Source organism: Anas acuta, chromosome 6, assembly GCF_963932015.1.
Source record: "Anas acuta chromosome 6, bAnaAcu1.1, whole genome shotgun sequence".
Lineage (NCBI taxonomy): Eukaryota > Metazoa > Chordata > Aves > Anseriformes > Anatidae > Anas > Anas acuta.
Window position 1 is genome coordinate 19,122,424 of NC_088984.1, and position 21,315 is coordinate 19,143,738.

General features: G+C 33.9%; 2 protein-coding genes across 16 annotated transcripts in view; one reads left to right on the forward strand and one right to left on the reverse strand.

Moving 5' to 3' along the window:
- The window catches only part of CSRNP3 (cysteine and serine rich nuclear protein 3), a 103,885-nt gene extending 91,952 nt beyond the window's left edge, over positions 1–11,933 (forward strand). For 4 of the 9 annotated variants that reach the window (XM_068685634.1, XM_068685632.1, XM_068685631.1 and 1 more), the window contains 2 exons: positions 1,039–2,067; positions 10,425–11,928. In XM_068685634.1, the coding sequence (XP_068541735.1) occupies positions 1,039–2,067; positions 10,425–10,478 (1,083 nt within the window). In that variant the 3' untranslated portion in view covers positions 10,479–11,928. Of the gene's footprint in view, positions 1–1,038; positions 5,800–10,424 lie in introns of those variants that run through there. The other 5 variants (XM_068685638.1, XM_068685636.1, XM_068685637.1 and 2 more) reach the window with 4 other exon arrangements.
- The window catches only part of GALNT3 (polypeptide N-acetylgalactosaminyltransferase 3), a 57,674-nt gene that overhangs the window by 20,805 nt on the left and 15,554 nt on the right, over positions 1–21,315 (reverse strand). For 3 of the 7 annotated variants that reach the window (XR_011097578.1, XR_011097580.1, XR_011097581.1), the window contains exons 8-16: positions 20,800–20,931; positions 19,796–19,897; positions 17,047–17,199; positions 13,774–13,843; positions 12,941–13,017; positions 11,947–12,205; positions 8,282–8,391; positions 7,697–7,849; positions 6,991–7,140 (exon numbers count right to left, since the gene is read on the reverse strand). Coding sequence is in view for 3 of the 7 variants with exons in the window: in XM_068685642.1 (XP_068541743.1) it covers positions 16,459–16,581; positions 17,047–17,199; positions 19,796–19,897; positions 20,800–20,931 (510 nt within the window). In the remaining 4 variants the exon portion in view is untranslated. Of the gene's footprint in view, positions 1–6,990; positions 7,141–7,696; positions 7,850–8,281; positions 8,392–11,946; positions 12,206–12,940; positions 13,018–13,697; positions 13,844–14,958; positions 16,582–17,046; positions 17,200–18,723; positions 19,429–19,795; positions 19,898–20,799; positions 20,932–21,315 lie in introns of those variants that run through there. The other 4 variants (XM_068685642.1, XM_068685641.1, XR_011097579.1 and 1 more) reach the window with 3 other exon arrangements.

Genomic DNA, 21,315 nt, shown 5'->3' on the forward strand with positions numbered 1-21,315 from the left:
ATGATATTTAACATGCATGCATGAAAAACTGCATGTAGGCAATTAAATGTATATCTGCTAACCTAGCAGGCAGTTCTTCTCTGCAGACTGAAATGATATTGCATATTGTACATTTACACGATGTTCTATGTACAACTGTAAATGTCTCAAAATGCTTTCTAAAAGATGTCTGCTAGTTTTCCTGAGTTAGTATGCAGCCAAGTTGATTTCTTCATAAATGCATTTTTCATTATTTCTTAAATCCAAGCTAAATTTTCACTGCTATTCTAAATAATGTATTCCCTTTGCTACTTCTGTTTTCATCTTCACATATGGGGAAGATGTACTAGTTTGCTTTACATGGCTTTCCTCTGCATCACATTTGATATACTGTAGTGTAGATGAAAATCATAGACCTTAAGCTATCTAATTAAACTACCTGATCTGTGGATTCAATCACATTTTTACATACTTAAATGGATATTATTGGATGTATAAATTCTGCCTACAGTCCGTTGCATGTAAAATACTGTATCTAAAATTGAATGAGTATCTTTTAAAACATAATAGAGCTTCTATTCATGCTTCCTGTCGCCAGGTGCCCCCTATTGGCAACTTTATAACATTTTTTTATAGATAATGCATTTTATTTCAATAGATTTGTAGTTTCCATGACTTTTATCAAAACGTTAAGACTTTTCTGGGTAATTTTGCCTGGACTTGAGCACGATATTATGTAAAGCTGTAGCAGCTCCAAAAATAGAAAAATAACTGCTTTTTTGTTCCACTATGTAAAGCTCTACCCATGAATTTGAAATTATTTTTTTTTCCTACTTTGCAACACTGGTACACATCATTCCCTTATGTTTTCAGCAGTATTGCTAAATTCCAGGGTTAACTCTCTAAATTACTTTTAGTTATGATTATTCTTACAAGTAGTTGTGAGGGGAATCCCATTTGAATCCCACTTCACTGCTGTGTTTCTTTAGGCTGTCTAGGTTATGTTGTATCACCAGGTTTCTGCTAAATATTGTTAATCTGTATTCTCTTTTTTAAAAGGTGGATCGTATGTCTTTTCCATGCGGTTGCACTAAAGAAGGGTGTAGCAATACAGCAGGTAGAATTGAATTTAATCCTATCCGTGTACGGACTCACTTTTTGCACACAATAATGAAACTCGAATTGGAGAAAAATAGAGAGCAGCAAGTTCCAGCACTAAATGGCTGCCACAGTGAGATAAGTGCACACACTAGTTCTGTGAGTCCAGGACCCCATCCGGTTGAATATTCAATTGCAGAAAATTTTGAGATTGAAACTGAATCTCAGGCTTCAGTTATGCATTCTCAGTCAGCCGAGGACTTGGACTGCCCTGGGGAAGAGGAGGAAGAGGAAGATGGGAGTAGCTTTTGTAGTGGAGTTACAGATTCTAGCACTCAGAGTTTAGCCCCTAGTGAATCAGATGATGAGGAAGAGGAAGAGGAAGATGAGGAAGATGATGAGGAAGAAAAAGCAGATGATTTTGTAGAAAGCATGGGCTCCCATGCTAATATGGTGCCTCTTCCTTCTGTCCTTTGCTACTCTGATGGAACTGCTGTGCATGAAAACCACTCTAAAAACGCCTCATACTATACTAACTCTTCAAATCTGTATTACCAAATAGAGAACCATGTTGCTGGCACTGCTAACCAGATTGGTGAGACTTACTCAGAAAGGGATGCTGTAAAGAATGGTAGTCTTTCTCTGGTGCCTTACAACATGACTTCAGAACAGTTTGTTGACTACACACGGCAATCAGAGGAAACTTTTAGCAGCCCTCATTACCCTTCTGCAAATCCCTCAGTGATTGTTTGCTGCTCATCTTCTGAAGGTGATAGCAGTGCTCCATGTAACAGTTTATACACTGAGCATAGGCCAAGTCACTCTCAAGTGGAATTTCACTCATACTTGAAAGGTCCTTCTCAAGATGGATTTGTTTCAGCTTTGAATGGCGAGAGTCGTGTACAAGAGCACCCTGCTGAGAATTCACTAAACCTCCCAGAAAGGAGCAGACTGCACGAAGAGTGCATCAAATCACCAGTGGTAGAAACGGTACCTGTTTAATATTAAAATTCTCCTAGGACTGACTTCCTGTATTGAAATGCACTCAAACTGGATTTCCTAGAATCTTACTTTTTTTAAGAGGTAGAAAACACTTGGACTATCATCAGTGTTCCAGACACATTTTGTTTTCTCAAGCTACATTGGCAGTGGCATTGCACAAAGTCAGTTTGTAATGTAAAGATTTAAAAAAAAAAACACACACAACAAAAAAGAAACAAACACATCAAACTGTCTTTTGATAAAAATAGAACACGTAAGTAAAAAACCACACCCAACATATTTCACAGTAGCCTACCTGTCAAAGTATGTGAAACCTGCCAAGCTATCTGAATCAAAGCTTCACGTTTCTGATTGTCGGGCCTGTGCAAGATTGTTAAAAATGATACTTTGAAATGATCATGTTTAGAGTCCTAATTTTCAACATATCTGAAAAGATGGTAAGTTTAATGTAAGTAATTACTGTACAAAAATGTTTTAATTGTTCTGTACTCTATGTATTTTATTTATGGTAGTTTAGTAGTCATGTTTTGATAAAAATGAAGAGCATGTTCATTTGAACAGAAAATCCATAACTAGTAACAAAGAGCATGTTCAATTTTCATCTGGAGTACCATGTATTCTTCCTTTTTAAAAAATACTATTTCCGATAGATTATCTTGAAATGCATTTTTAAACTACTGTTTTCTCTTTTTACTGTTCTTGACCAACAGAAGAGTCAGAAAGGGGGCATTTGTATCTTTTAGGAAGGTGAAAGGTAGACAATCCTCCATCAAAATTAAAATCAGTGGCATTTCCAGAACTAGTACCCCCCTCCCCAAAGAATGATCTTGTATATAATAGCAAAGCAGTAGCTTAAGCTTGCACAGCACCTTTTAACCCAACAAACATTCTGATACTTATGCACTTTAGTGCCATTTTGCAGTACTATATTAACTGTGAGAACTGTGAACTATTTTGGAGAAATGCCATAGCTCCAGACTCTGAGGTATACATAAGATCTCCAAAATTCATTGTAGAAAATGTTTTCCCAAGTCAGGTTAAGAATATGCTAGTAAGTAATTTTAAAATAGCAGAGTCTTGCTGATCACAGTTTAAATGAAGCATGGAAAATAATGTGAAAGTGTCTATATTTTCCCATTAAGCAGTTTTTATGAAATAAGAAGGTTTTTGTGGACTTCTGATTGTATCCCAGATTTCCAGAGTCACTCGGTCTAATTAGGAACCAGTATATTCAATGAGGGAACATAGCTTCAGAGATTTTATGTCTGCTGAAGTTTCCAAGCAAAACATGCTCATCATAAGGATATCCATTAACTTCTACTCCATTTGTTTTAAAATTACATGGAAATTAAAATACCTACTGTATTTTACAGTCTTTAGGTTATTAACATTGCTTTCTTCAAGAAATGGATGTTGTAAAAGCCTATTTTTTCTATACACTGATAATTCTCTATTGCCTTATTTTGATTTCAGAAGCTATTTTAGTATTTTCTTCTAATACTGAAATTTTATTATACATCAGGTAGGTTGGAATGTAGATCTGTCACATTTGCCAAATTAGCATCTTAGTTTTTACCTGTGACAAATCTAGATAGTTAGCAGTATGCATGTAAACACAGCGTATATTTCAGCTCTGTAACACTGACTGTTTTGGTTAGAAGATCTTCACAACATCATGTATAGTACTCCAGTAGAAGAATTGCCAGATTTAAAATACGCTTTCAAAAAAATAAGCTTAGCAATGTTTTTTAATGAGATCTGAGTATCTCATTTCTTAAAATCAGTGATTTCTGATTTTTATTTTTACACTAAATTAGCAAAATATTTTTACTCCATGTAGTAACTGGAAAGTTTTTTTATTTCTTTGTTTCCACAAGAAACCCTCTATTGTTTCATGTCCTTAGTTCTCTAGGGACTGAATTCCACATTAACAACAGACTCCATCTCCTGGGAAAGTGCAGTGATGTTGATTAACTGGCTCAGCAGGCCCTGCTCCTCCCAGTTGCAGAACACCCTAATCCCTTTCTGTACAGGCTGAGTAGCCAGGTAAAATGCATGTGTTCGCCACTTCCATATAGCACATACCCATCTTTATTTTTAAAGGAAAACACTTCAGCGCATCAAAAGTTTTGCATGCAAGAATAAGAATGGTTCTGCTCAAGTTATTCTACAGGCAAACATAACAAGTCTCTTTGTATGTAGGTATCTTGCATTAACAGCAGGCTTAAATCTGGCAATCTCACTCAACACCAGCAGCAAAAGCACAAATCCCTTCTTGAGTTGGGAGAATAGCTGTGACTCAATAACAGCTTTTTAACTTTAGAGTGTGTTGGCTACTGGAGAATCATGCACACTTTACCACAGTATTACTCTCAGGGGTAAGTTAAATGAAATATGTTTGTTTCATTATTCACCCCCTAACTGAGCAATAAGAGGTTATTTTCTTGGCCCCTACGCTTTCAAATGATAAATACCTTTAATAATATTAGCAAGCACAGTAAGTAATTAACTTTATAAAATACATCTCAGCTAGCTTTAAGATACTGAGATGCTAGTTCACTATTATCTCTTGGCAAAATCTTCAGACCCCTGGCCTCCTTAATATTAACATCTTTATAAATTTCTGAGTATACTTAGATGTGTATGTTTCTAGGGGCATTGGGTAAATACAGCTAAATTCTCTAAAGCTTGCAGCATAGGACAACAAGTAGATAGGATAAAAGCAGAGCGACTATGAAAGAACATTTGCTACATTATTTTCCCTTGCTTAAAAGTACCTAATTCCTGGGAGTTGCAAAATAAAATGTGCAGGATAAAGATTTATTTTGAAAAAATATTCTTAACTACCTGCTGCTAACGCAGACTGCATAACCCTTCTTTTGATCTACTGTTTTGTGATCAAGATTCAGTCTCAGGGTACAAACTAAAGAAATCTTGTTTAGTTCTTGCAACAAGTTAAGAAGTCAAGTCTGTTGGTAATTCATGGAGATATCCTGGTAGCTATACTAAGAATATCAACAAGCCTTCTGAAAGAGATAAACTCATACTACAGGGGAGGGGGAGGACAAAAACACAACCAACAACAACTAACCAACAACAAACAAAAACAAGTATATTTTTTTCCAGTATAGTTCAATCTGTTCCCCAAACTACGAACCAGCAAAATATTATGCTAAACCCTTTGTGGTCATTTATAAGTTAACTAGAGTGAAAAAGAAATAGTCACAGCCCTGCCCAAAAGAGGTACACTAATTTAACTGTGAAATCTAGTGTAGGCTGTAGAAACCAGGTGAGAATTAAAGTTCCTATCTGTTGATTTTCATGTATTGTTTAGAAGACCAAAGTACTCTCCAAGTAGCGAAAAATAAATTTAAATTGTGGTCTGGAGAATTTTCTAGTCTTTATATTCTGGGCTAGTATATAATTACATATGCTGCGTCCCATTTCCCAGTTAGTTAATATTAATGTTGATAACAAGGTCCTATCATTTTGGGCAAGCTTGTTTCTACGTGATAAAAGTATTATGTTATTAAGTGATAAACAGCAGTGTTTGCTTCTATATAGATATGGCATATCATTTGTGGAAATGTTTACTTTACTGATAGCTGTATCAGGTTTTTCTCCTAATGTATTTGGCTACTGATAAGCACTCATAAGAAGCCAGATAATAAACTGGCAGATAATTTATGGTTACCTTAGGTAGATCAGAAAAATACATTTTTTTTTAAAAAAAAAAAAAGCATGACTCCCTCTGTTAAAATAAAATTGGATTTTCAAACAGAAGATCAATGAAATAGCACATAAAACTGAATCCCTTTTTGCCCATAATGTGAACTTTGCCTGTCTTCGAAAAATGCATTGTTAAAGTTTATATATAAAGCTTTAACTGATGTTAGCCATAAAAGTGGAGCTTTAGTGGCAAAATTGCAGCAATCACATTTTTTCCTAAGAGCTGTAATTCAATTCATACCCATTGAAACATTTTTGAAAAAAAAAACAAAGAACTGATTAGCAAAAGTTTCTATGATTTCTTCTCAAAACTTTTTTTTTTTTTTTGTTTTTAACCGGGTACAGGTTATTTAGATAAGAAAGGTTTAAATTTGTAAAGTTTTACTATTTTGCATTTATATAAGTTGCTGCTAGTGAATCATTTGAGTTGACATTTATGTCTTTTAAGGCTATTGATTACCATCAATTGCTATAATTATGGTTCATCCCACTCACTGCTCTGTTAACTGCATCAGTTAACAATGCCATCCTGCCTTTTGTATAAGTTCTACAGAAAATGCATGTAGTATTCATGCTACTGTTACTCTCAGATCCAGTTTCCAATCTTATCTGGGTGTTGTATTTCAGTAAATGTGCTATCAAACTGATACTGTAACATTCCCTGCCCCATAATCAACTGAGAGGTTGTCTTCACTAAACACAGCTCACTTTTAAAGATTGAATACATACATTTGTAAGCAAAACAGAACGTGTTATTTTTTTTAAATATTTCAGATGTTCACGATACTTTGATGGAAATGTGATATACTGGATAGAGTACTTGGCTAAGACAGAGGAGACCTTTTGGCTTTGCCTTTGTCTTGCTCCATCACTTGGAAGTGCTCTGGTTTGCAAGGTACTTGGAGATGTTGTGATAAAAATATTCTGTAGAACAGACAGAATACTATTTTGTCCTCTTTTTTTTCTGGATTGGTAACTAAATTTCTGTACTGCAAACTAAGTCACTTTCCTAATAAAGCCCAGTCCAGCTCAGAAGTGAATAGAAATTGCATCACTAATGTGAAACAGCAAACAAAAGCAAGCTCTTTTTTTCCATGGACCAAATTAATAAGCAAAAATTTAACAATGAATTTTGTAAAGAAAATCAGAATAAAAGTTTGTCTTACCTATTAAGTGCCCTACCTTTGAGCAGCAAGACTAATTTGTCAACGACACCATAGTTGGTAGCAACAGGCAATCTTACTCCTCTGTGTATCTTCTTTTGCCAGTTGAATCCTTTGAGTTTAAACTTCTTGCTGAGGCTGGTCCTTTGGTGAAGCCAGAGTCCTCTCTCTAAGTTTAAGCAAAAGAGACAGTTGGACCCACAGTACTGTTTTAAAGGCATTTGCAGAACAAAAAAAATCCTGTGGTATGAGTTATATAAACTTGTGCATTATGCTAGTTTAGTTTCCAAAAGCAGTCAGGACAGGCACAGAAGATGATGATATGGGCAATCCTTAATCTTTAGGGGTGTTACACTTTCTTACTGGGGCTCAAGAGTAGTTATATCATCTACTTTATTACTGTTTCAGAACATTTGATGTAAAATACTTAGAAAAGCTAGAATTAACTGAGAGAATATATTCTATAGAATTTATTTCTAAAATACTAAATCTGATTACTATTTTTTTAAATAGTAGAAAGCTACTGTTATTTTCAAAACATGCACAGGTAGAGTTCATTAACATGTTCCTTGGCATGAGAAATTTCAACATTTGCTTTTTCAATATTTCTTAAAAAAAAAAAAAAAAGTATCTTTAAGTATCTTAATTTTGCTGTTCTCAGTAATCACTGCCTATATGCAAATTATTAATTGTCCATTTTCTCCAAGAAAATTCAAAGTACAAACCTTATGAAGTGATGACTACATGCTATTCAGTTGTAAAGATATGAGTGAACATGTGACATGCATGAGTTCTTCATAAGTGCTTCCTGTTCACGGTCTCTTCCTCCTCCTCCATCACAGGCAGCTTTTAATTTGGTTGTTCTGAAGCATTGTTACCTAAGGAGGAAGAAACCTATAAATATTGTTGAGAACTTTCTGTCACTCTGCTGGCTGATATCAAGAATTTTAATTACTGTAAGAACATCCAATTCATTTAAAACATCTCCATATTTTGCAGCCTTAGTTTTTGTTTTTTCCTTCCTCCCTTAATCTATGTATCTGGGAAAGGTTTGTTGTACAGTAAGGTTTTTAATTAAAATCAAATGAATGTGAGGGCAACTCTAGTGTCCTCTGTGCAAGCTACCCGTTACTCTGGAAGAAGAGTAGATTATAATTTTCACTTACGTTAGCAAGCAGACAAATTGGAACTGTGGTGAAAAACGTCCCCTCCTCCTCATTGGCTCTGAATAGACAGTTATCAGGGAGTGATCCCAGCGGGGTTCCTATAGACACTCCCTTTGCATACACACAAACAGAAAGGAAAATTACCCCCATGAGCTGCCAACATGTGGTAGGGGATCCTCTTGAAGCCTGCAGATCCACAGGAAGAGAGTCATGCTTGATACAGCAGAGCCCCAGTACAGGATGAAAACCTATGACTGGGGAAAGCAGAAACACTTTACATAAGAAAAAGTTCATGATACTGTACATTGTTACTTTTCAATTGAGATGATACCAGGGTTAGGACAAAAAATAAATAAAGGTAAACTTCATTTATGTATTCAAATATTTTCAATTGAATCTTAGCAGTGACACTTTGATAAAACACCTGAAGAAAACTAATGTCAAATAGAACTAAGTCAAAGAAGTTTGCCTTATGGGTGTTTGTCTCTAACTGTGCACTTGCCAGTGAGCCATCAAGACTGGATTAGCTTTTCTTGATGGGCAGGAAAAATGGTGGAATGTACAAATGAACACCACTGTTCTAATATGAGGATCAAGGTAATTCTTTTGTCTCGAGACATGGGCAGATACACCTTGGGGTGAGTGATGGGTGGACAGAAAGGTCAGTTTAGAGGAAAAGGAGGAAGCAGGCAGGAGGTAGATTAATAAGGACTTTTTTTTTTCTTCTTCTAAAAAGGGCAAAAAAAAAAAACAAATACTATATAGGAGAGAATAAAAGAATAGGGAAAAAAAAAAAAAAGGAAAGGAAAGGAACATATCCCCAAAACAGGAATGGAAAAGTATATGCCTGTTCACTACAAGTTTAGCCATATCAAATAATAATATGAATTTTGTTATTTAAAATATTTTAAAGCATATATGAACTTGGTGCAAATAGAAAATGTTGTTTTGCCATAGAAATTGTATGTAGGCAAAATATTAAATAAAAGACTTATCCAAAAGCATGGGGTAAAAACAACAAAAGAAAATAAAACACTAGAAGCTACGCTACCATGTCTTTTCTTTACCTATGTCAACTGCAAAGTCAAGTTCAGTATCATTTATCAGCTCCTAGACACATGTTCCTCAAATAACAACAGACACTAAAAGCAAAAAAAAAGAAGCATGTGTCCTTTTTATTAGCATTTTAGCTTGGAATTTTCAAATGGGACTTCGTATATTAGGGTAGCTAATTTTTCTCTACCAGAAACTTTTTTTTTTTTTTTTAAAGAACTTCTCAAGAATGAAATTTGAAATCTGGATTATGGGCAAAGGTCATCCTTGCTGGGGTAGTGGGGGATTGATTATTGTAAAAACAGTCACCCATTTGTGTTTTTCTGAGATGCTGATTGAGCATAGGTTTTTAGTTTCTTGATCAGATTTGAACATTATGTGCACGGGCAGCTAGTTCTTCTAACAAAAAAAACCAACAAAACACAAGAAAGCATGCTATTTTTCTAAATACCATTACACACAAATACCACCATGTTAGTTTTCACATAACAATGCCCACATAAACAATGCTTAACAACTGGGTCCTTCTTTTAATTGACGGATGTAGGCACTTCTATGGAAATATGTCTGAAGTGTAGTTTGTGAAACATGTTTTAAAGTGTTTGATGTAAAATAAGCGCTAGACATTTAACAGTGCAAAAATAGTCAAAATCTGTAGGTTACAAATTTGTTCCTAAGAGCCTCAGCCTGTAATAGTGTCTTAGTAAAGTCAATCTTTTAAGTTAAATTGCATTCTGGTGTAATAACCTTTTGCAAATAAAATGATTAATACAGATGTACTGGTTAATACCTGTTAACATAAAATATAGCAGTTTTGTTATTTTGATTTGTTTCTATCTACAACTAGTAGTTAGCAATTTTGTAAAAAAAACAAACAAAGCATTTATTACATTTTTACGTTTAATGTTTTCATTGTTCTAACAAATACGAACTATGTCAAATTTACACTGTCTATTCCAAACCTTTCTTTTTTGAAGGTTCATCTCTCTCTCTGTATATATATTTCCCCATAAAAATATAAAATTGCTTTGAAAATTTTTGTTGGCAAGTGGTAAATAATAGGCCACAGCATGGATTCAAAAGTTGATGGTCTTTCAGACATGTAATCCATTCAAATCAGACTAGTAAAATTGTGGTGTAATTGCAGCAATTTATTTAAAATTTGTACATTACATCTAACTTTACTATTTTTTGAGAAATAGAACTATTAAGTAATTAACATTTTCCATTACAGATGATCTTGCATACTAAAGTTATGGAGATCTCAACAGTAAAGCAACATATTTAATTGGACTACTGCTTTTAAACTGTTTGAAGAAGCCAAGGGAAAGAAATTCCATCCTAAATCTGTACATGGAAATAATTTTAAACTTCACGAACTACACATTTCCTTAATTAGTTTCTTCTCTTTCTTAAATAAGTTGTAACATCAAAGATGCCAAAGGGTAATATAAGCTACAATAATATTCAACAGAACTTAACCTAGACCTTATGTTGTAATAATTTATTCAAATTAACTGTATTCTTCTGTATTTATATTTTCAGTATTTATTATGAATGATATGGAATTTGATGTATTTATTGTGGCTTACTACTGCAGTGTATATATTACAAAAATGAGCATTTTTAAGTCTTAACATTAGTTTTTTTGTTAATTAGTGGCACTTGTATCGGCTGTATTTTTATTATATATTGTACAATATATATTGTCCATTTGTTTGCAATGAAGTAAAACAGGTTTCTACGTTACATCATGGCTGCCAGTGCATTGTGCATCTTATTTCTACTTTGCAGTCACTAGACATTCCTTTCTTCCCTAGCGGAATCAGAATTAGTACTGCACATCCTCTCCAAGACTGCAGAACCTATAAAGCAGCTCTGTGAAATTTCAAGCATTTTGCCCATTCCTCATAGTCTGATAGTATAAGAAGAAACTCTTGCAGTTTTTTGTTTTGTTTTGTGTGTTAAACCTAATCAGCATATAAACATTTAAGAAATCAACTGAAATGCCTCATTTGGTATATCTGTTTGCCCTTTAATGACACTACAGCACATACTTTTCTTTGGCCAGTGGAATAAACTACATGATTACTCTGCAGATAATCCCATTGGTTAAAAGTTAATGAAAGAATGGTTTTCAACAGCTGTAGGGGAAAAAAATTGCAACAGCTCTCTCTGGTGGCCAATTTGGAGTAATTTTATGGAACAAATCATTTTAATGGCTACAATGGCAGAGAAGCTGCACTGCTAAATTTCAGGAGAACTGCTTAATTATTCTGAGAATTGCTGATCAACATTGCTTCATTAAGATTTAACAATACAGTTTTGTGCCATCTTTTTAATCTGATACTTATAAAAACTGAACTTTACATTTGTAAAAGGTAAGTCGTCTGCAAGTGTGGTGACAAATTATGTACTGCTGAATTACTTGTATTTACAACAACTGCTAAAGATATTAAGTTGTTCTCTGTGTTCTAAAAAAAAAGTTCTCACAAGATTTAATGTAGCATTTGTTTTTAATTTGTTAGGAGTTACACATGAGAATAAATGAACCTTTCTTATCAAACTGCTTTTTGCATTGCAATGAACTACAGTTAACAGTGCTCCAGGGCTTGCTATGATGTACTGACATAAAAAACTTTGGAAAACAACTTCCAAAGCTAGCGTTCTAATTTAAGACATCAGGATGCCAGTTCAGAAATAGGAAGGCTTAATACCAAGATTCAGCTGTAAGCTGTTCTATTAATAATACTCACGCTTCTGTAGATCAGCAGTTACTCCCAAGGGTGATGAAACAAATTCATCAGGTACAGTGAGCTAGCAAAGTCCCAGTGCATTTAATGGCACCATGTCCAGGTAGATCAGGGGTAGCAGGGCCTCTTGTTCGTGGGAGCAGGGAGAACTGGGACTGCCTTGACCCATGAGCCCTGCAGACTTGGAACATTTAGGACCAGGCGTAAGGCTGAGCTGTCCCAGCCCAGAATCAAGCCTTCTTCAAAACTTGCAGTTATTCTCCTGAATGTATAAGAGAGCACAGTGAGATAGAGATTTGTGCTAGTTTTTTTGGTAAATGTAGGTAGCCCGCATAGACAGTTCGTTGATGTATGAGCTTTACATGCTGCATATGTAAAAATATTTCATTTTCCCTCCTCAGAGAACAGCAGAACATAGTGTCATTGCTGAAAATATTTAAATTAAAGCCAAGGCAGTAAATGAGCCAGAGAACCCCCTTTGACAAACTGATTTTCCATGTGCCATTTGTATGAACTCCATCATCCTGTTTTTCAGAAATGCCAGCTTTAACATGAGGCACATGAAGGCACTTTAGTTTGGTCTTTGAAAAGTATTCAAGCATTAAAAAAAATAAATTTAATTTATTAGCTTAGAGGAGAGTAAAGGCTTATAATGTAGATGCTTCAATGTATACTGTGATCATGAAATTTGCAGAACTAATGAAGAGATTTGCTGAAGGTACAAAACTACTTGTTTTCAGTAGGTATTTCAGGAAGATTGTGTGTTTCAAGTTTCCTGGTAAATAAATAGGTCTTATAGAACAAGGAGGACCTGATACTAAGGGAAGCAAAGCACAGGGGAAAATTTACCTCATGTTAAGCTGTTTAAGGTAGAGTAAGCGATACAGCACCCTGGACTACATTCAATACAAATTAATTAGCTCTCTATTTAAAGAGTGTTTTGGATTATGCAACAGATATTTATTGGTTTCCAATACTAAAATGGGATTTAGCTTACCTCTGACAGGTAGTTGAGAGTCCAGGTAACAGACTGAATTACTGTTGTACTAAGTGCTGCAGAAATGCTGCTCATAGCTTAAGGAACAGAGAGGAAACATATAGAAAAGATTAGAATGTTTGCAATAGTAGCAACAGTTAAAAAACCCTACATTAAAATGTTTTTTTACAGATTTTGGACTACTGACCTATAATAGGCCAGAAAAGAAATCTCAAAATATTAAAAAAAATAATCTTAAAGACAAACAAATTTCAGAACCTTCCTCTTCCACAGCTCAAACTGAACAGTAAATATAATAATTGGTTGACCCACTACACCTAAATCTTTGTAGAAAACAGTGTATGAGACAAGTACATATATTGCTATATCTGTTATAATACGGTCTTAGATTACCAGTTAGAAAACCAGAAAAGACAAAAATTAAGTTTCTCTAGCAATGAGCACCTGCTCAAGAAAGGATTACTACTACCTCCAAATGCAATAGAACTCATTTCCTTGTTATTTAAAATCTAATTTTTGAACACTATATATAAGAAGAAAAAATGGAAATCAGTAGATCTATCATAATTCAGATATGCAAATCAATAGGAAAAACAGGTTGCATGAAGGAATCACCCTTTAGTGGTTTTAAAAATAATACATTTGCTATATAATGTGAACTATGAACTAAAAGAACTAAAGTCCTTTTAAACAGTTATTCTAAATATTTTGTGTTTTAGAAGTGGTTCCTTAAACAGTCTTGGTTTACATTTCATACCTGGAGGCCAACGCAGCAGAGTTGCTATCTACATCATTTCCCCATCCTCTATTCATGCTTGTATAATCTCACTGACCTGTATCCTATTTTTCCTCAACTCCTTCTCCAGTTTGTCAAGGGCATTTGTTGTCCTTCCAGTATTTAATCTGCAAATGTAATAAAAACAGTTTTATTCCAGTACAATTTTTCAACAACTTATGTCCACCCTATAGCAACTTATTTTGTCATATTGCTTCATAGCAATATAGGAGATTCATAGGAGAGTCTCACAGGTGTCACCAAAACCCTTAACAAAAGCCAAGACATGACTCAAGGGCATGATTATCAAGCCAGAAAAATAAGCTAGCAGAAGTTAATGCTCCTGACAAATTCTTGCTGGTCCTTGCTTACGCCTTTGTTGTCTTCCCTTGCTGTCTTCTTGTTGACTAAGAAGTACTGAAATGATTTCTTCTTGTGTTTCTTCAGAAGCTGAACTCATTAGTCCAAATTTGTGAAACTGACGAAAGGCAGACTTCCTTCTCCCATTCAAAACAAACCAAAACAAACCAAAAAACATCCATCCATTAAACAAATCATACAGATAAATAAGCATTTCTTCTTAATGATATTTATTATTTACTAGGACAAAAGGACAAATTTGAACAGGACAAAATACACTAATTTCAATCTCTAATACCCAGTCTTTCATTTTTTATTCTCAGCTTTATATTGATCATGCAGCCAAACACTTTTCTTTGCCTTCGCTTTAAAAAATTAAGTTTTCTTTCCCTGTGTTTCCCTGTGACTTTTTAAGATAAAATCTTTTTATAAAATCTTTCTTTTTTTTTTTTTTTCCCTAGTGCAGTCATTGAAGGAAATACTAAAGTATTTTCTAAAATACTAAAGCATTACTATCTGCATCGAACTAGGCTTGATCTTGTTGTTCCACATCATATGCACCTTTCTTTCACACATTAAAGAGTGCATTAATAAAGGCAAACTGGTTGATATTACACCTCATTTTTTCTTCCACTGAATAGATACTATGGATATTGAACACAATTCTGGTAAACTGCAAAGCTTAATAACATCACTGGCACTTCTAGACCACAGTTAAGTCTTTTCTTTGTCTTTAGGCTGCTACTTTCTTCCCTTGCTAGAAGTATATTATTTTAATTTCATATTAATTTTCAGCCCCACCGTACCATAAAACATGCAAACTGAAGGTTTTTTTTTGTTTTTTAAATAAATCAATCTCTGTAATTCACACCAACCAGTTAAGTCTTCTCCAAATCAGAATATAGAACTTTCATAATAAAGTTTACCATAGTAAAGTGCAATTTTTATATGATCTTAGATGTTTTAAGTATGGGATGATCATTAATCTCACATTCATACCCTGAAGTAAACATTTTCAAGTTAGAGTACATATCTGTTCCCTAAGAGGACATTTTTGTGCAGAGGAGTTACCTTCATTAAAGAAGGTCTGAAACAGTCACAGTAAGAAAACGGGCATGATTGGTGATTGCAATGGAAGACTAACAGAATAGTGCTTAAAAACTGTGCATCCAGTAAAATAACCAATGAAATAAATATTTTAAAAATACTTAATCAAAGAACGGCCATTTCTGAAGTAATACCTCTACATAATCCAAAAAAGTATATTTCTGATGCTTACAAGACTACAGTATTTCATTAAAAGAGCTAGCAAAACAGTTAGGAAGACCACTTTGACTGTTAAAACTGAGGTCAGTCCTTTGAAAAAAGGAAAATGGCATTAAAAAGGAAAAAAGAAAATCAACATTTAAATGTTTGCACAGGAAATTATGGACAAATAACATTAAAAACATTAGGTAAACATTGCATAAATCACTAAAAGGTAGAAAAAAAATGTGTTAGTGGATAACAATTTAAAGGTAACAATGAACAAAAATCTGAAAACTCTGTTAATGTTACAGTGTAACTGTCATAAATTTAAAGTTCATGAAATTGTAAAAAAAAAAAAACAACAACAACAACAACAACAAACAACAAACAGCTATACAAAAAGTTTTGGCTAAATAAAAGGAGATTAATATCAGAATAAGAAGATTTTCCATTAAAGTGATCATGCATAAATAACATATTTCAAGGAGAATGGACATTTTCTTCTACAACAAAAGGACTGATTTTCTAGAGGCACAGCACAGTATGCTAGCCTATTTAGCTTTAAACAGAAAGTCAAATGTTTAATTTTTTCAAATGAGGGAACATAAAAAATAATAAGAAAGCTTCATTGAGTGAATTAAACAATTAAAAACAAAACAAAACATTAAGTCAACCAATTAAACATAAATATATATATATAAAGCCTCTTGGTTTTCAGACAGTATACAAGAATTTCTTGTAACTCTACAGAGAAAATCAGTCATCTTCAAAAGTACTTACGATACATGGAAAAGCAATATACAAGGTCCCCAAAGTGAAAAGGGACAGTAAGATCTACAAATCAATGGTCAACATATAAAATCTTATTGTGGAAACATTGTAAACGTTTTTTCTTAATTGGGATCTCAAACATTCTTTGGTGTAAAGGACTGCTAGGGAATCTTTGCCTACACATTTTATATCCAACTTAAATAAGAGAGAAAAGAAACTGTTTAAACATTTTGCATTTAAAGTATGCATCACTTTAAAATGCAGTATGCATATATGGTCACAGTGTAGAATGGAACTGCTTTTTTTTTTGCCTTTTTTTTTTTTTTTTTTTAAATAAAATGCTCCTGTCTATAAATAGAAAATCTTAATGGTTGCGGCCAAAGATCCACTTCTGGAAGGGGTCTGATGGATTGCAGGATACCAAACTTGGATGCTCTCCGTTTCCTGTAAGGCACATATGTAGTGCTTCACTGTACAGAGTTTGATCCTAATGTGAGTGAGAAAGGAGAAAAAACAAAAAAAAAAAGTAAACACAAATTTCCTTCCCTCCCATCATTTTTTGCAAGTTCAATGTCTGTAAAAAGAGTAAGGCCAGACAGTGAGTGCAAAAGGACGCTAGCAAAAAAAAATATTAGTAGAATGCAAGTGCCAAATTGTTTTGCTAGTAAAAAATAAATATTTTGAAAGACACAAAGCATTTGGATTGACTTCCAGGTGCACGGCCAGATGTACCTGATATCAATGATATCAAGTGTGTGTTTTTGTATTTTTTAAGTGAATACTTTACAATAGTGAAATCATCAAGTTTTGATCTGGTATCTACATTTTTCTCCCAAAACTGAACTTATTTTTTTGCTTCACTTTTGTTTTGTTGGTGTTTTCTGTTTTATTAGAAACTAAAAATTAACTCATGTAAGAGGTCATTGATAATTCACCGTACAGTATGAATTACCTTTTGATGCTGCCATTGCTCTTCTCTAAGTGCAAAGGTTTTCTGGCCTTTGTAGTTGCATTCGCGAAGCTGCACAGGTCCTTTAGAAGCATGCAGACAAAGCTCCTTCTGAATGTTATGCCGAATTTCATGATGTGCAGAATACTCAAAGTACTATTTAAATAATTTTTAAAAAGTTAAGTAAATAAATGCTAACAAGAGTATTAACCTAAATTATCCCTTTGACATTCCAATAAACAGAGGAATAGATTTCTTTTGTTATTCAACAATTCAAAACTGCAGAATTATTTATTTGACTTTAGTATATGCATTTTAAAAGTATTTACAAAAGTAAAAGCCTTTTTAAATACTAATGGAAAAGAATATAATTAATAGTATCTAAACGTAGAAGTTGTAAAAAACACTTGGTGCACATGCACTATGATGCAAGATTCTCTTGTATGCTCCCCCTGAAATCATAACCACAAGGATACATAAGAAACAGTAGAAATAATTGCATGGATAACTTTAGTTTTGGCATTTCTTAACTTTAAAAATCTTCATTCAATTTTTTGTTGCTGGATTTTACTTTTTCCTTAGAGAACAAAAACCAGATTTTGTCACATGGAACAGTACTGACTGCCATTTGTCAACTTCTGCTGTTTGAACTAAACAATAAATGCTAACAATAGGATGCTGTCATGTTCTCTGTGAACTAGCTTTTAGAAAAGTGTAATGTAAGGACACATTTTGTGAGTGAATTTTAGTGTTATTTCTTGACAGCAGATTACTTTTAAGGCTCAGGTATCCTTGGCTATAGTTCAGGTCTAAACAGAGATTTAATTCTAATATTTACAGAGACAGCTGTCCTTTTATACTCTCTATCTTATCATCATGGTCTCTTCCATTTCTTTCTCTCAATACATCAGAATTCCTGTCATGTCCCATTACCACTGTTTCTTGGCTCCATATGTCAGCCTTATTCACTTTTGACTATTAAGCCATGCTCACTTAGCTCCATTTCACTTTCAACTGTCTGCCTAGTTGGTCAGCTTCTGGCCCCTCACTGCTTTGACATCAATGGGAGTAGCACTGAGGAACAGACACCTCACTCTTAAGACACTGCATCCAACATCACTGCCTGAAACAGGCACTCATAGGAGTGACCTCCTTAGTCATTTAACTCTCAAACATAATAGTTTACTTGAAATCTGTTAATCTAAGTAAACCTGTTTTGAATTATCTTTTGAACTCAAAATCTCTGCAAGCCCTGCAAATATGACTTGAATACTAGCTTTAAAACTTCATTCATCTTGGACATTGAGATGGACATGTTACTAGAATATGTTAAAAAAGAAAAAATGAGAAACAATTGAGGGACAACTCAAAAACTAGGTTCTTTCTTCCACTCCCCTCTCCCATCTCAAACATTTGAGCTCAAAGGACAGGTAGCATAAACAATTTTAGCCTGCACTGCTGAAGTCTGAGAACAAAGAGCATAAAGCAATTGAAAATACGGTATTGTAATGAGAAAGGTTAAGTAAGAAAATAAGCACATTTCTTGTGTATTACAAGCACAATCTATGTTAAAATGACTCAAGCTATTAAAGTATGGCAGGAGAAACTAAAACACCAGTTCTAGTACAATCCAAGCTAAAAAAGACGACAAGCATACAGCAGATCTACATGTATCTCTTAATACAATGTCTTGGCACACTATTCCTCCATTAATGAGTGTGACAATTTGAAAAGGCTAATATAGTATTAGAACAGAATAATAATAATAACGATAATAATAACAATAATAAGAATAAAACCTTCAGTACTGTAAGAAGCTAACGTAACAGGGTAGCTGTTAATCCAGACAGTATTCTGTTTTCCACAAAGATCAATTAGGATTGAGTGTCTGAGTTTTCAGTGTGCTATAATTAGATGTTTTTTATAGTTGAAGATTTTATTAAAAACAAACAAACAAACAGCAATTTTCTAATCAAAACATTTAAATCTTTGTTGAACATGAATTATTACAGATATACAGTCAATCAACTTTGTTCTCCAAATAGCTCTTTAAAGCAACAGAGAATTGTGCATTTCTGGGGGAGGGAGACATTACTTTTGTTAGTATTACAGTAGTGCCTGAAGAATTCAGTATCTGACATCTATTGCAACTCATACTGTAGAAGAAACAGAAGATCATTGCTGTCTCCAAGATCTATGCAACAAAAAGAGCTCTTCTCTGACATATTCAGTCATATTATTCGCTTGCATTAGCCAGTACAGGGTAGACCACTCTGACCTCACACTATGAGGCTACAAGCATGATAGAGAAAGATGGCTCAGGCCTGGCCACTTGGTCTCCCATTGGCTGGATTCCCATTAACATCTTCCTTGACAGTGTGAGTCCTGGTGGCAGAGAAAGAAGCAACAGTAGGAGGTATAAGGAAAAGAGGAATTAAGAAGAAAACACAAGAAAGTAGTAAGGGTAGGTTGAAAAGGTTTTGCACAGAAAGGAAAGATAATGTGAGGTAGTGTAATGGTGTAAAAAAACTTGAATCTGTATACTGAACATAAAAGGTTAGATGTGAGGCACAACAAAATGAACAGTATGAAACCTGCCTTGAGCAAAGAGGAATTAATTCTTACAAAAACTATTAAACGTTTAAAAATTGCATGCTAAAAGTGAGCCAATTTCTCTACAACAAATGAAAAGCTTTCATACAGTAAAGTTACAGCTGAATAGATCATAAAAATCAGGGATCAAATATTTTACCTGATTTCCTCCAAGTCCATGGCAAGAATACATAATCAATGGTTTGCCTCCATGGTTATTTTCACCAACGTCCAGACACATGTGGTTACCTATGTTTTTTAGCTAAAGAAAAGGTGTTATCAGCAAAAAAGAAATAAAAAAGCTCAGTGGGTATGAGAAAAATTTAACTGTCTCACTTGCTTATAAATCTAACCTGTGGCTTAACAACAACTACAGCTTTTAATTTATTTTTTTTATTTCTACTATACTCAAACCTAAAAATCTTGTTCTCAGTTATTTTTTCTACCCAAAAGCCTACTAACCAAATTACAGTTGTCTACAGCCACGAACCATGAATTATTCAGCTACCAGTATACATACATGGTTATTACATTACTCAGATTACAATTTTGAAAGATTGACATAAAACATTAAAAATTGGAGGAAGGGAAAGCTTTATTTGTCAATACATGCTAAATATTCACATTGACTCAAGAGTAAGAATTATTAGTTGTTCAATTTTTTTTGGTTTTAGCATTACAAAGTTTAAGAAGTTGACAGAGGAGATACAATGGTCTTTAAAATAAATTACGTTAAATTATGAACACATGTTTTTCTTACCATAAACCTAACTTTGAGGAGTATATAGCTCTCATAGTACAGTTTTCCTCATTAACATGAAATAAAAATTCTCTCAGACTTCTTATTATATAAAGCTAAATTTATTTTAAAAATTCGGGAAATTTCTCACCACTGGCTTAGTACTTGTGTGTCACTCTCACTAGTAGTGATGGGCAGAATGTTGCTTATCAGGTTGAGAGATCCCTTTAAGCAAAGCTCGTGTTACCAGAGCTACAAAATATTTAAACCACATGATATGCAGGAGAGATTCTTTGCCCGCAGTATTGACAGAAAACTCTAGAGACATTTATGATAGCTAAAATATAAACACCATGGCTAAGGTAGCATAAAAGATTAACAAACTTCCTGGATTCTAGAATGCTAGTGAAAATAATTAAACTTACATATCCAGAAAACAAAGGATTCAGGTCTGGAACATATGCTTCCGGATAAACATTATTGAGATACCAGGTAAAATTTTTACACTGCAGACGCTGCCTTAAGACAAGTCTTTTTGAGATGTCTCCAAATGTTTTCTATTGCAGTGATGGAAGGAAGGAAAGATGGCAAAGGAATATATTAAAACTATTAATATCAACCTTATACATATAAATCTATGATACTCTGTACTGTAGCATCAAACAAGTTTTAAGCTTCATTTGTCAATCTTTTTTAAAAAGTACTGCACTACTGCACTTACTGCCATTTGTTTTGCCGTACCTGTATAACACCACTAACATCCTGCCTGCTGCATTTCAAAACATAGCGAAAAAAATACAACATTGTGACATGGAAGCAGTAGAAGTATCCTTAGAGAAAGGGGAATGTTAACAGTATCATAAGGTGGGAAAGCAAAAACAAGTAAAGACCATATTGACCACAGCTTTAAAACTAACTGCTGAATATATCGTATGTTATTA